This window comes from Mesocricetus auratus, unplaced genomic scaffold (genome assembly GCF_017639785.1).
Source record: "Mesocricetus auratus isolate SY011 unplaced genomic scaffold, BCM_Maur_2.0 Super-Scaffold_100707, whole genome shotgun sequence".
Taxonomy (NCBI): domain Eukaryota; kingdom Metazoa; phylum Chordata; class Mammalia; order Rodentia; family Cricetidae; genus Mesocricetus; species Mesocricetus auratus.
In genome coordinates, this window is record NW_024429269.1 from 2,663,460 (window position 1) to 2,678,359 (window position 14,900).

Sequence of the window (14,900 nt, forward strand, 5' to 3'; positions counted from 1 at the left end):
AGTATTCATGACAGTTGAGTGACAGCATCTTAGATCCCAGTGGCCTAGGCTGGAAAGCATTCCAGAATCTGTAAGTCTCTTTCCAGACAATCACACTGAGACAGAGTAGGGAGAGGCCAGACCCATGGCTCTCTTCCACATCATCCAATCTGTACCGTACCTTACTATCCTTACCTTGCCCAAAGCGAGCTGTCCGGTACACCTCCTCAACACCATGGAAGCCCAGCATGCGGCACACGACAGTCCCATCCTTCCTGTCCCAGCCATCGTCACACACGGTGCCCCAGCGACGATCATGGTACACCTCCACTCGGCCCTCGTGTGGCCCAGAGCCATTCACCAGGCGAATCATTGTGAAATCCACGCCATCTGCCGGGAGAGTCACCTTTATTACCTGTCTCTGCACATCCCAGAACGCCACCCAGGCCTTGTCAACGACCCTCCTTCCAAACAGGGAAGAGAGAGCTAGGGCTAAAACCATGAGGTCTGAGGTCACCACATGCTTATTTTTGTTTGTTAGTTTGGTTTGTTTTGCCTTGTTTTGAGACAGCTGACCTCCAAATGCCTGGGTTATGGCTGAATGCCACCATGCCCAGCTTTAGTCTTAGTCTTTGTCAGCTTCCTTCTTGCCAATTGATTTCTAAAAAAGAGTTTAAGTTCATGGCGAAATTGACTAGAAAATTCTCTTCGCATATTGTGTGAGTTTCATTTCACTGGACCAGGAAATTTCCATTCATTTTGTGGACCAGGCAACTAGATACCCCCTGACAGTTACTGAAAACCCAGCTCCTGCCAGCACTCAAGAGAAACTGGGGGGTGGGGGATGGGGACACAATGGTTAAATGCTGAAGAGGAAACTGTGGAGGGAAGGTGGAACCCAGAAGCTATGTATGACCAGAGAAACTCCCTGGGGAAAGTAAGGGGGAACCAGTGACACCAAAACCAGGTGAGGCTTCTGCCTGAGGCCTGACTTCAGATTGGCTATAGCTTTCCCCAGCCTCGCCTCTGCCAACACCAGGCCACTTGAGAGTGTGTATCATGCTGTGCAGTGATGCTGAGAGCAGAGGCCCTTGTGAGGCCAGAGGAGACAGGAGGAGGTATGGGTTCCAGAGCAAGCCAGGCAGCACTGAGGATCAGGTGAGGGCAGGAGAAAAAGCTAGAATGTGACAAGGAGGGTGAGTCTGATGTGCAGGGAATTCCTGGCTTAGTTTCTGTGCTTTGCACAGCCTGGCATCATTCTGTCCCCTTACACACACAGCCAAACGGATGACCAAGCATCTGTTAGAGTACAGTGGAGCAATGGTGTGCCTTCATGAAGCTGACACTGGAAGCTGACAAAAGCCTAGGAAACAAGCAGTAAAGTCAGGTGTCATGGCACACATCTGTAATCCCAGCACGTGGGAGTCTGAAGGAGGAGTATCATTAGCTCCTAGTCCAGCCTGGCCTGCATGGTAAGAGCCTGTCTCAATGTATGTATTTCCAGGCCGAGTTAGGTATGTAGATAGGGATAGAAGACAGGAGTAGAAGGTGTGGAAGGCCTCATCTCAGAAGTGTAGACAAGAAAGTAGGTGGAATGAGGTGAGGTGCCACCTTGAAGGATGAACAAGAGAGACGCAGACATTGAGGTTATCCTGGTTAAGGTACAGACTGCCCCAATTCGGGGACTCATTTCCAGAGGCAGTTCCCTCAATCAGCCCTTGGCCTCCTGAGCCCTGCAAAGGAACATGGAGGCTACAGTGCAGGGGCAGCTTTCCCAGGCCTACGGGGGAGGGGAGGGCTACTTCCATCAGCTTATTGGAGGTCACCAAGCCTTCCACCAAGAATCTGTCTCTAGCCCAAGTAGAGTGTCATAATCTCACTTAGACATTTATGTTTTCTGTGAGTAGAAGATTTCCACCAGGCTTCTTCCCAGCAGTTTCTGCCCCAGGTAGTTTTCCTATGAAACAATCACCCAATATCCAGAAACGCTCCCACCCCATCTTTAATATGTCAGCCTCCCCTTAACCAGATCCGATGCCTAAGAGGTAGCAGCCTCAGCCAGTGTTGTGGTTTGAATGCGGAATGTTCCTGCAGGCTACTGTGGTAGCCTGGTAGTACTCTTTGGTACTCTTTGGAAAGTTTTGAACTCTTAGGAGGTGGAGCCTCTAGAGGAAGTGGGAAACAAGCCTGGTGTGATGTCCTGTTCACTCTTCCGCTTGCTGATGTCAATGTGGCCAGTTTGCTTTGCTGTCCTGACAACATACATTCCCCACCACAGCTTCCCTGCCATGCCTTTCCATAGCCGGAAAACTCCAGTTGCTTAAGCCGTTGTTCCTCATCTGAAACATGGCGGACAGTTACCCCAACTTGATGGCTTGTCCCCAGCCTGCAGCTCACAGCTCTTGGGCAGAGCTTTCCCTTTGTAGCCTCCACCCTCCCAAACTCAGCTGAGGTGCTCACAGGCTGGATCTCAGTTCCTTTCCCTTCTGCTCTAGGCTTGGGGATTGTGGACCCTACAGTACCTGGGGCTGGAGGTCTTCCCTTTCATATTGAGAAGGCTGCAGTCACCCCAAGGCTTAGTCCAGAAGCATCACTGGTTGGAAGAAACTGGTAAAGTAACCAGGGCAGGCAATCGGCCCCTTGAAGCCACATGGCCACCTCACTCTTGCAGTTCAACAGGCTCATTGTTTGACCTACAAATTTCCTGGGTGACAGTGATTCTGACCTCTGTTTATGACTTTCTATTTAGCTACCCCAGCTCCTAGAAACTGCCTCCTGTTCCTAGACTGCTGAATTACCTTCCCATGGAGAAACGAGTGGGTCTGGACTAAGAAGTTCTGCATTTCTTGAGACTGTGGCCAGCAGCATTTTGGGGCAGCTTAGCCATGGGCTTCAGATGTCCTGTCACGTAGCACATGGAGCTATTTTAGTTAATGGTGACACCATCACTGGGCTTTTCCAATCATCACAAATGACAGAAATGCATGGAATTTGCCAAATGGCCAAGACTTTGGGATGGCATAAGGTCTTCGTGTGACACATGAAGGACTAGAGCCCTGGACACAGAGGTGATGTGAGTTATCCAAGCCATCCCTGTGAGCCGGAGAGCTGAGGTCTGCACCAGGCATTTAACCCAGGGCCAGTGCTGTGCTCTTCCCTCTCTCAGAGCCACCCATTCTTCCCGAGATCTGAGCAGGGTCTGCTAATCTGCCTGACGACGATGACAGAACAGAAACCCAGGAAAGTTACTTTAATTAACCTGGGGCTATCACGCGTTGCTAGAAATTCAGAGAAACACACCAGCTTCCCTGGAGACTTATGGGTAAACTGTGATGACTGCCACATCCTTTGGGGGCACAGGTTTGCTGAGTGATGTTGGAAGTGAATGTGTTGCTGCGCTAGGCAGGGGAGGGACACGCCAGCCTCAGCATTGGAGGAAAGCCTGGTGAGTGGGTTCCTGTGCTGTGCATTACCTATTCATCTCTTATAATAGGTCAGTACATGCATTTCCAACTGCTCCTTTAGTTCTCTACCCAGATGCACCTCTGGGACTCCCAAGCACATTCCTAGGATAAAATTGATGCCAAAGGACTGTGGAAACGAAAGCATTGTTTTCCACCTCGAATCACTCAGGGGAAAAGGACAGGACCACAAGGTGCCAGCAATGGCAGGAGACTCAGGAACTCCCACGTCCCCCCCACACCCATGGAGGTCAGGCCTCCCTCTTCCCAGAGCACCTCTTTTCTTCACTCCCAGCACTGGGTCATCCCACCAAGGGAAGCTGGTGACAGTTAACTCTGGAGGCCCAAGGCAGGGCCTCAGACCAGAGGACTCCGCTTGAGGTTGCTCTAGGAAGCTGCCATCCTCAGGCTACATGTGCTCACACTATTTCCCTTGCAATGACAGCCCTGGATGCTCACTGTTGGTCCAGGCTAGCTTTGAGCACTACACCGTTTTGATAGGTAGGGCTGCATGGGTGGATGTGTGTCTTCATGAGTGAGCAGGGCCAGAAAGCCCATCTGAGTACTTCAGGATTCCTGTCCCTCTCTTGGACCCATCTTAACTTTCAGGGCCCAGCCAGCTAGAGACAGAGGCACAGGTGTATGATCCCATCATTTTCAGACACAGTGTTGTGAGGCAATCCTAGGCCAGCCCTGCTAAGCATGGTCATTGTGCGTCTGAGGCAGCAGCCCAGTCAGGGAAGAGAGGAGTATGTCTGGGAGGAGCTGGATGGGCAGGGCCCATCAAGGCAGGCAGTTAGCACCCTTTTGATCTGATACATGAGGACATCTGCCCCACTCCTTCACTGACATTGTCATTTCCCAGCCTGGTGACAGGATCAGTGGCAAACGGTCTCCTCATGGTGAAACCCAAGCCAGGCACCTTTGAACCCTCCTCCTGACTGGACATCAACCCGGACCTAAAAGGACTTCAAGAAGACATAGATATCATTTCCAACAACTCTAAGTCAATGCCCCAGAATCACCACAACCCGCCTTAAAGGTGCTGTCAGATCTGACAGTAAGTTCCTGGAGCAGCCTGAAGGTCTCCTAGGCAAGCACTAATGGCAAGACTGTAGTTGCCAAGGAAGCAAGAGATTCAGGCAGCACCAGTAAGTCAAGACCTCATGGAAATACACAGATTAATAGAAATGGGTTAATACTTAAGAGAGAGCTAGCCAGTAAGAAGCCTGAGTCATTGGCCAAACAGTTTATAATTAATATAAGCCCCTGTGTGTTTATTTGGGACTAAATGGCTATGGAACTGGGCAGGACAGACTTCTATCTACATGTGGTGTCCAATGAACAGAAACTTTGCCTACATAAGACCTCTGTCCCCAGAATCTTTCCCTTGAACAAGAGCAGCCTGCTTTGATTACTATCAGTTGCCAAGCCCATATGGGCTGTCCTGGAACTAGCCCACTTCCCTCTTTTTGTAACTCCACTTTCCTGGCCCCGCCAAGCCCTTCACTTCCTTCTCGGCCCCTCTTCATCCTTTAACACATGTCACCTGTGTCCAAATCAAGAGAGAATTCACTTTGTGCAGAATTCTTTCCCCTATGGCAATAGTTACTGCCGTTTGAATCTGTTCAGTACCCTGTCACTGGTGCTGATTTGACTTTGCCAATTAATGTGGTAAGGCTGTGACATTTGATAAATTGATCAAGGAGTGCGCTGTGCCCACAGCCCATACCACTTCCTTATATATGGGAAAGACCCAGAAGGACTGTTTTAGCTCGGAACATCTGTCCAAGCCACTGTAATGAAGATTCCAGAATCACTCAGAATCTCTCAAGATTATGAGCTGGGAACTGTGGAGATGGGGAATTGGAGGCAGGAGCAAAAAGGCTGAGAGTCAGGAATTGGTGTCCCGAGGCCATGTCTAAGATGAGACATTAGACAAGTTGACCCCTTACTTATGGCAGAGGGCCCAGAGCTGCCTTGGGTCCCCATAACCCCTGAATGAGGCTTGCCAATATGATGGGCCTTTCTGCAGGCCCCATTACCTAAAGTGACTCAAATGACTTCCAGAAACAGCTGAAGAGACCAGAACTTGGGGCAATGCCACACCCACCTAAGGGCTGACTGCCAACCTGCCTCCGAGGGCCCCCATTGTGAGTAGAGGTTTGCATAACATCTAGGTCTAGCAGTTTCGTCCTGTGGTCCCGATGAGTAGAAGTGGGCTGCCCCTTGGGGATTGGGTGACGGTGCTGGTGACACTGACCGGTGCCATCTCTGGCCACACAGGTAGAATGGTGGCAGTGAGAGCAATCGTGAGTGTCAGGCACTTAGAACATTTGACATTGTGAATTACAGCAGACTCTCTACAGCACTTGGGAGCTCTCTCTGACATCTCCATGCACTGCCGAGGACAGCTTGCATAGCAGGGCCCCCAGCAGAGACAGCATGCAGAAAACCTATCTGCTCTCTCCAGTTGGATTGGTCTCCTTTGCATTTCCTCTACTCTCCCCAGTTTCTGGCTCCTTTGCTGGCTAGCGGGGAGGGAGTGGGGTGCAGAAGCCTGGCTCCTGCTGTCAGCAACTCTCTGCACACTAATGCAAACTGGATGTGATTTGTTAGGCAAGGCAGTTCCGGAATGATCCGGGAATTCCACACCATGGACCAGGCCATTCCTGGGCGCCTAACGCTGTCCTTATAAATCTAACATGGGGATTCTTCTCTCAAAGCAAACATTGCTTTACTCTTGTTATCTTGTAATTACGCATGTAAGAGAAGCAGGATCCTGGGGAAAGGAGCCTGAACCCCAGTCATGATTCCCTGAGCACCAGGTGGGAGGTGGCCTTGGCCTTGGCCTTGGACCCCTCCCCCACTCCAAACTCAGATTTCTGATCTTTCCAAGGGTCTGGCAGTTGCTCATCCTGCCTCTGGGCACCGGAAGGAAGGCACAATATCTCCTGGGAATTCACCCCAGGACTTTCAAACTGGCATCTGGTTTCATTTCTAGAGCACTGGCATCTCTGGCTGTCCCTGGTGTTTCTTCATCCACAGGCTCCCTCGTTAACATGCCCTGTTTGGGGTTTTGTGGCTTTTACTGGGGAGCAAACTATGAAATGTCTTTCTACTCTCAATACAACTGAGTAAGTTGCTTCATCCCTGTGCCCGGGGCAGAGGGAGGGTCACATAAGTAGCCCTGTAGCTGCCATCTCTCAGAACTGGTTTCCAGGCTGATGTAGCCTTGGAACTCCCAGCATGGCTCAGAGCTGTTCCCAGACCCAGCCACATCGAAGCCCAGTCCTGGGCTTATCACAGGGGGAGGTTTCAAGTGAAGTAGGAACAGTGCAGGGAATGGAAGTCTGTCAATTGACTGCCCTGAATGCGGGGAGCTATGCAAAGTGCCCCATACGTGTATCCTGCTGCCATCCACAAGAGCTCTGTGAGTAAGTTGTCATAGCTTCTCTCATGACCCAAAGTGTCAATTGATTTTCCTGGGATCACACATCCACTACAGAGCTGCTCAGAGCCATAGCCTCTCCTTAGGCAAACAGAAAAAGAGTCTCAGGCTGAACCCTGGTGGCTGCTGTCTAGCACCAGCCCTCTCCAAATGGGAGGTGCTTTTCTCTCTGTTTAAGGGTCCTACGGGGTCTTCAGCACTTACTGTCCTGAACCACAGCAACTTTGTCTCCAACTTAAAGTCCTGTCTCACTCCACACAGGAATCAGCTGGGGAGATTCAGAAGCCTCCAATACAAGGACAGTTTTGAACAGTCTGGGGTATTTGGAATACTTTGGAGGAAATCTTCATGTACAGCCACAGCAGTATGAAGGCAAGCCAGATGTTGAGCATCATTTGAGCTATAGGCTCACCACCTGCCCAGTCTTGCAACGCACAAAGAGGTCACCTCTAGGAAGGCTTCCCTGATGGGTGCTACCAGTCTTTTGGGATTATTACACCGCAATTGCCCTTCCTGTGCACCCCACCCTCCACGATGTTATGAGATGATGATGTCCATTCAACATCCTGCTGTATCCCCACTTACACACAGGTACCCTGCTGTGGCAGGAAAGCAGGTATGGAGAATGTCATCAAGATTAACACATGGGGCTAGAGAGATGGTTCGGGGCTTAAGAGCTCTGGCTTCTGCTGCTCTCTCAGAGGACCAGAACTTGGTTTCCACGGTATCTGACACTATTTTCTGGCCTCTGTGGGCACTGCACACATACACATGCACATTCGTGCACACATGCAAAAATAAATAATAAACAGTATCTTCAGAAAAAAGATTAATGTATGAGAAAAGCAATTGGCAGGACTAGAAAACAAAACAAGAAAAGTCCCATCTGGGAAGTCAGTGCCATGTAAATGACCCATAAAGGGTCACAGATGGGCGATGAGAGGACTCGGCTTTTGAGTCTGGGATTGTCCCAGCTCTCTAACTCACTCCCACTATCAAGAGTGCCTATCTCCATTTACAGCTATTTTATCACTATTCATGGTCTATGCCTTTGTTCTGGTACATAAGAATTTGGAGATCTTAGCAGGTACCCTCCGGACTCAAACCCAGGGTTTAACAATGGAACAGCAGAAGTATTCACCACACTGCATTTAGTGGGAGAGTAGATGAGAGAATGGCTGAGTGGGACTTGGACCACTTTTTAAGGGTTCTAAGAACAGGGTAGAGAACTAAGTACTTCAGAACCTCCAGTGGCTATGCATCGGAGGTTCCAGAGCCCCGGGGAATTCTGCTTCTAAAGCAAGGGAGCCAGCCCAAGCTATGGTCAAAATAGTCCCGGTCCCTTGATGTTTGTTTTTCCTGCCTTGCAGTCCCCTCTGGCAAAGCCAAACAAGAAGGAAGAAAGGAGGTTGTGGAGAACAGAAATAAACACACGGGGTTGGGAAAATGGGCTCTGCAGTTTCTGCAGCTGCGGAGTGGGGGTGGGGGTAGGGGGCCCAGGGGTAATTTGGACCATCTGCCCATTAAGAATGTTGAACTTTCATTCTCTTATAAAGGAAGAACTCCTCATGCCCTGAGCTGGCCTAGAGTCCCCACCCCCTAGGCTGGGGTGACACTTCTCAACAGGAAATGTGATCCATATGGGAGCATGGGAGCCATCCCTGAAACGAAGGAAGGCATTTCTGGGGAGGCTCTCCTGGAGGGCATTGCCCGCGGGTGTGGGTGTAGAAAACACCATTTATTGGGGGAGGGGTGTCTGCTCTGATCCTAATGGGGGACTTGGTGTTTCTTCAGGGTGTTTTATTAGATGTTCCCAATGAACCATTGCCACCACCCTCCTCCAAGGAGAGTGAAGAAAGGAAAAGACTTTCTCTAGGTCACCTGAAGAAGTGATCCCTCCTGGGTTTTTCCTGTGCTGGGTCTCCCTTATGCTGGGTCTCTGGAGGGAGGTCATACCAGGATACTAAGGACTTTATTAGGGTAGAAGATGTAACAGATATGTCCCCTGAGGTACCCTGACTGCATTGCAATATATCTGTCCATCTGCCTGTCCATCTGTTCATCCAACTGTCATCTGTCTGTCTGTCTGTCTGTCTGTCTGTCAGTCATCTGTGTGTGCTCTTGTCTGTAGAGGCCAGAGGATGAAGTCAAGTGTCTTCCTCTACTTTTATCCATCTTTTTTTTTTTTTTTGAGTCAGGATCTCTCCCTGAGACTGGACTTCACAATTAGCAGGACTAGGGATCCTCTTGTTACTTGTCCAGCACTAGGATTACACATGTGTATCACCATACTGGGGCTTTTCATGTGGCTTCTGAACTCAGGTCCTCATGGTCATGTGGCTAATACTTTACCAGCAAAGTCACCTCCCTACTCCCCAGTATTGACCCTTTCTTTCCCCAGTTTGGTCACATGGTCTTTGGAAGCTAAGTGCATGGCTCTCTGATGCTAGTCCTGGCTGCTTGGTTCCTGGTACTTGTCAATAAAGATGTGTCTAGGGGCTGGTGACAAGGTTCCATAGGTTAAGGCACTACCAAGCTGAGTTAGATCTCTGGGGCTTACATGGTAGGAGAGATCAGACTCCTGACCTCCATGTATACACACAATAAATAAGTTAATCTCATTTTTAAAAGATGCTTTTTGGGGCTGGAGAGATGGTTCAGTGGTTAGGAGTACATTCTGCTGTTACAGAGGACATGAGTTTGGTTCCCGGCACCCACAGGAGGTGGCTCACACCATCTATAAATCTCCAACAACTGATGTCTCCATCTACAGATACCTATACTTGTGCATATACCAACAGCACACATATGCATAGCTGAAAATAGTAAAACTAAGCCTTAAAAATGCAGCTATCAAATAATAAATGAAGAGCTCACCTTGCCATCTTGGAGCTAGGAGCTCACTCCATGACAGTGGGAGAGGGTCAAAGGCCAAATCTTCTCACAACTACATTTGTAGGTATCTACCAGGCAGCTGTGTGGATGGCTGAGGCTATCTACCAGGCAGCTGTGTGGATGGCTGAGGCTATCTACCAGGCAGCTGTGTGGATGGCTGAGGATATCTACCAGGCAGCTGTGTGGATGGCTGAGGATATCTACCAGGCAGCTGTGTGGATAGTTGATGCTGTCCTCTCTCCTTTCGTTTTGTGGCCTTTCAAATGGCACTAAGACAAGAGAGCCAATGAATCTGTTTTGATCTTCCAGGCTAGAAAGGAAGCCAGGAGAGCCAGGAGACAGTGAAGAGTACTGACGTCTTGTGTCAGCCTTGAGCCTTCCTTACTCAAGCCACTCAGGAGGAGATGCTGCCATTTGAAAGACCTCTCTGGCAAAGGATTTATGGATCTATTGTTTAGCCAGCCTCCCCCACCACACACACACACACACACACACACACACACACACACACACACACACACACACACACACACAAATCCCCTCAGGCCCAGTGGTCACTCCTGAAGATGCTTTTTTCTCCTTCCACATACTGGTTCCTACATTAGTTTGGGTCCTTCCAAGTCCAGGGCTCAGCACCCACAAGTCCATATTGTAAATCCTCACCTGGATACTCAGCTTTGTACTAACGCTGCCACCCTGGGTGAGGACATGCCCTCTCAGAAGTGTCTGCCTCTGTTTGAGGGATGACCCACTGGGAATGCAGTGACAAGGGTGGTCCATTTTTGTGTTGTGAAACTCAGTGTGAGGCAGAGGGAGGATCATGGTGGGGACTGTGGTGTGGTGGCAAGTGACCCTCCCAGGCTGAGTCAGCAAGGAAGCGAATGCACAGCCTGCCACCACAGCACCCACAAGACCTCCCTGGAGGTCTTTTCCCATGCTTTCTTTTCCCATCTAAGCCTCACTGACATCTCCTTGAAGAAAAGAAACTGGTTGCCACCCTTGGGAGAGGCAAGGCCATCTGAAGGTGACCCCAAGTACCCTCCAAGGTGTCTTCCACATCCAAGGATGGGAAGGGTCACGGAGTCAGGACATCTTTCCAGCTTCATCTGCAGGGTTCTCATATTAACTCTACCGCCCAGCACCACAAGGAGAGCGAGCCCAGGGTTCCAGGGCTGGGAATCACTCTTGAGTTTGTTTGAAATATTTCTAAATAAACAGTCCACTCACTCCGAGTTTCCATGTATATCTCAGCTTTGCTTCAACGTGCACTTTATTTGTACAAAACCACATCAATGACCCAAACTTCAGTTCTTTAGTGGTTTCAAGGCTTTTACATTTTTTTTAGTTTATTTTTTTGAATGTGTATGTCATGTGTGTGTGTAGGCGAGAAGGGAGTGTTAGATCTTCTGGAGCTGGAGTTCCAGGCATTGGGAGGCACCCCATGTGGGTGCTGGGAGTCAAACTTGGGTCCTCTGGGAGAGCAGCAAGCTTGCTTAACTGCTGAGCCACCTCTCCAGCACCGCCAAGGCATTCTTTATTTTGCCTGAGCTTTGGATCACTAAGGGTCTTCCTGCAGGGCAAATCCAAGAGAGTGGCCCTCTGAATCCTAAGGAAGCTGCCTTCAGGCCCTGGGCAGAAAGATTGATGGGCACAGAGCCATGGAGATGAGCTGCATGCTGGACAGTAAACTGGTTGGCTTGACTAGCAGGCATGAATACCCCCACAAGAAAACCGTTCAAGCAGCCAGCTCTCCCAAATCCTAAATATGCCCCTGGCTGCTAACTCTTGCCTAGAACAAATGCCAAACATTCATTTGTTTATTGTTTCCTAACTAGCTGCCCTTCTCAGGCACTGGTGGTTGACTTCTGTATTCACTTAGATGTGTTTGGAACACAGACATTAGCAGTTAATGTTAATGACCTCAGCACTGCTGTGTTCTTTTAGCATTGGCCTCTGCATTAGCTCCTTGCCTGGGCACCGGACCCCATTCCTGCCTCTCCAGATGACCAGGGATGGCAAGAATGTCCTTTGTCAGGGAGGAGACAGGAGGAGGTGCCTGCTCTGTGAGACATTTTAGCAACTGACTGAACCCAAGGAGGTCATGGGAAGCCCCAATCTCAGCACTGGATCTAAAGTGGGGACCCCGTGAACCTCAGGCGTCCATACTAACTTCAGGCAGATAAAGTAGGACATCTGGCTGGTGCCAGGAGACTTGTGGAATGAGAAAAGCCAGCCTGAGGTCTTAGCATGCGAACAAGCTCAGAAGAAACTAGAGTTTTCTCTGAGCTGCCCCATGGCCCATACTGTGTGTTTAAAGTTCCATGCAGTTTGCGTCTTGTCTCTGTTTGGGGTGATGTTTCTGAAAAAGACCTGGTTAGAGACAGGGCGCCTTAGACCCAGGCAGGGGCTGGAGCAGAGGAGCAACCTGGGCATCCAGAGGGGACGGTTCCCAGGGGAGGAAGGGCCCACCTGCGAGCCTCGGGTCTTGGGAAGGAGGAGGGCCACCAGGGGTGATACAGCCTCTGGTTGGTGCTTCCCCCGTCACCTTCCAGTGCTCATTCCTACTTACACCCTGTGTTGGCAGAGAGAGGGTCAAGCTAACCTCCTGACCACTGCAAAGCTCTGGGGCCGGGGCGGGGGTGGGGATCCTTACTTGTCCACTGGGCTTGGATTTTGTTTCTCATACCTTAGACTCTCATTCAGTCCATCATCAGGAGCAGCAGTTCCATGTCCAGCTCCCTGCACCTGAACTGTCGTCATTCTCCACAAGTACCTACTGGACTTCCGCTTTCCCATCAGTGTTTGGGTCAGAGCTCCTCCTTGACCCTGCCCCCACTTCTACCATAACTCTCCTGGAGGCCTTCTGTCCTGTTAACAAGCCTCTCTCCTCTGCTGGATGGGAGTCCTGGTGTGAACACTCAGTAGACGTTTGCCAAAGGAACGGGCACCTCTTCACTGGCGTGTACTCTCTCACACTCGTGTATTCTCTGACTGGCGTGTATTCTCTGACTGGCGTGTATTCTCTGACTCGAGTGTATTCTCTCATGTGTATTCTCACACATGCATGTATTCTCTCACATGCATGTATTCTCTCACACGCGTGTATTCTCTGACTCACGTGTATTCTCTGACTCTCGTGTATTCTCTGGCGTGTATTCTCTGACTCGCGTGTATTCTCTCACACACGTGTATTCTCTGACTCGCGTGTATTCTTTGACTCGCGTGTATTCTCTCATGTGTATTCTCTCTCGCGTGTATTCCCTTCACTCACACTTTCCTTCCATCTACACACCTACCTTCTCATTCTGACAGAAATAAGGGAGGCCATTTGAGCCTCCTTTGCTGTTGCATGCGTGCGTGGGTGCTTGCGTGCCTGCAGATCTGGGTCCGGGTCTGGGTCCTCTGGGGCCCAGAACCCCCTTTACTTAACCAACAAAACACACATAAAATATTAAGCATTTTCCCAGTTTTCTGAACTTCCAATGATAACTATTGACTAATACTTTCTTGGGATTCACTCACATTTGGCTGCACAGCATTTTTTTCCCATGTGAAGCCAAACTAAGAAAACAATTTTAAGCAAATCTGAGCTTCTACGCTGCTTAAAATTCATGCCCTGGGATTTAAACAAAACTTTACCTACGCTCATATATATTTATCTTGCAAACGGACTATATACCAAGGTAAAACAAACGTTTGTCTTCCTTGAGATGTACGTATGGATCTTGTTTTTTTCCCTGGCCAAATCTCCAAAAGCCAAGCATTTATTGGGATGATTGATGTCTAGGGCCTGAAGGGAAAATAAAATTCCTTACTTCTCATTAAGAAAAGCACCCAGAGATCTGGGTCCCAGCCCCAGGGCAGCCCTCGTCTAAGCGGGTAGCCTTACAGTCCCTCCCCTTCTCTGTTCTTGGTCTCTGTTGGATGACCTGCACGGGTGGAGCTGGGGACGGGACAGGAAGTGACCTGAAACCTAGCCAACCCCCAGATCTCAAATCCCAGGACTCCAGATTTAATATGGGTAAACACCAGTAAGATTTTTGTTCTAAAATAAACCTTAACACTGACTGCAAACACGGCCCCTAGGAGTTTTCTCTAATACCATGCATTGTCCACTAGCCAGTGAGAGGTGCCCATCTTGATGTTGTCATGAATGGTGTTACTATAGTAACACTCCTTGTTGGAACCTTGGGGATTTGCAATACAGGTGAACCTGAGGTATTTGGTAAAGGTTTCAAGCCTATGGCTAGTTGCCAGAACTCAGCCTGATGACCTGGCTTTGCATCGCCTACTCAGGGTTTTGAGGTCTCTGGTACTAAGAACTCACACTTCCTACCCCATACATCCCACAGTGGGACTGCCCAGGCCCAGGGAATGACTAAGAAAGCCACAGTAGTAGGCACTGCGTCTCTCAGAATTTCCACCCTTTTCTGAAAGATGAACTGTGGGCCTCTCCTCAGAGGTTGGTCTCAGGGATATAACTAATACCTCAGGGACAGGAGGGCTGTGGAAACACAGCAGAAGGCTACATATGACTTGGCTTGGCCTGAAGCAACCTAGGAAGCTTGAGGCTGTGGGAAGGCAACCCTGCTTCATCAGAGATTCAGATTTCAGTTCAGAATCGAGGCAAAGGTCCCACCAGCCTGGGCCTTCTGTCAGCATCTAGCGCTATATGGGAGGAGAAACTCACTAGGAACCTTGGGGAGCCCAGCCCTATTATCCAAGACTCCACAGTCCCAAGATTGTGGCCTGACTTTTCATTCCAAATTCAGGAAAACCAGGGCCCCAGTGTTCAGTTCTGGGCCTCTGACAGTGGGGAAGGTAAATGACAATCTTCCAGTTTCATGGTTCTAGAATTCCTGTCTGTGCCCTTTCTCACACTGTAGTATAACTTCCAGGCTGCCAAGCCCCTTCACCTTCCAGTTCCATGACACAAGGAGTCTGTTTCTGGAGTCTTTGAAGAGTTTTGTACAAGCTGTGGCTTGGGCTTTCTGTATGAGCCCTGGACTCCAGCCTGGGTGTAGTCTCCTGAAGACAGGAAAGAAACCTTCCCTGCCCTGGGAAACACATCCAGAGCTGATGTCAGCCCCTGGCTGGGCAGTCCATAGGCTGTA

The 14,900-nt window shown here is 49.7% G+C and overlaps 1 protein-coding gene across 1 annotated transcript in view; it reads right to left on the minus strand.

The window, feature by feature from the left end:
* The window catches only part of Scara5 (scavenger receptor class A member 5), a 93,277-nt gene that overhangs the window by 6,862 nt on the left and 71,515 nt on the right, over positions 1-14,900 (minus strand). Inside the window, exon 8 of the mRNA XM_013117248.3 lies at positions 175-369. Within this exon, the coding sequence (XP_012972702.1) occupies positions 175-369 (195 nt within the window). The remainder of the gene's footprint in view (positions 1-174; positions 370-14,900) is intronic.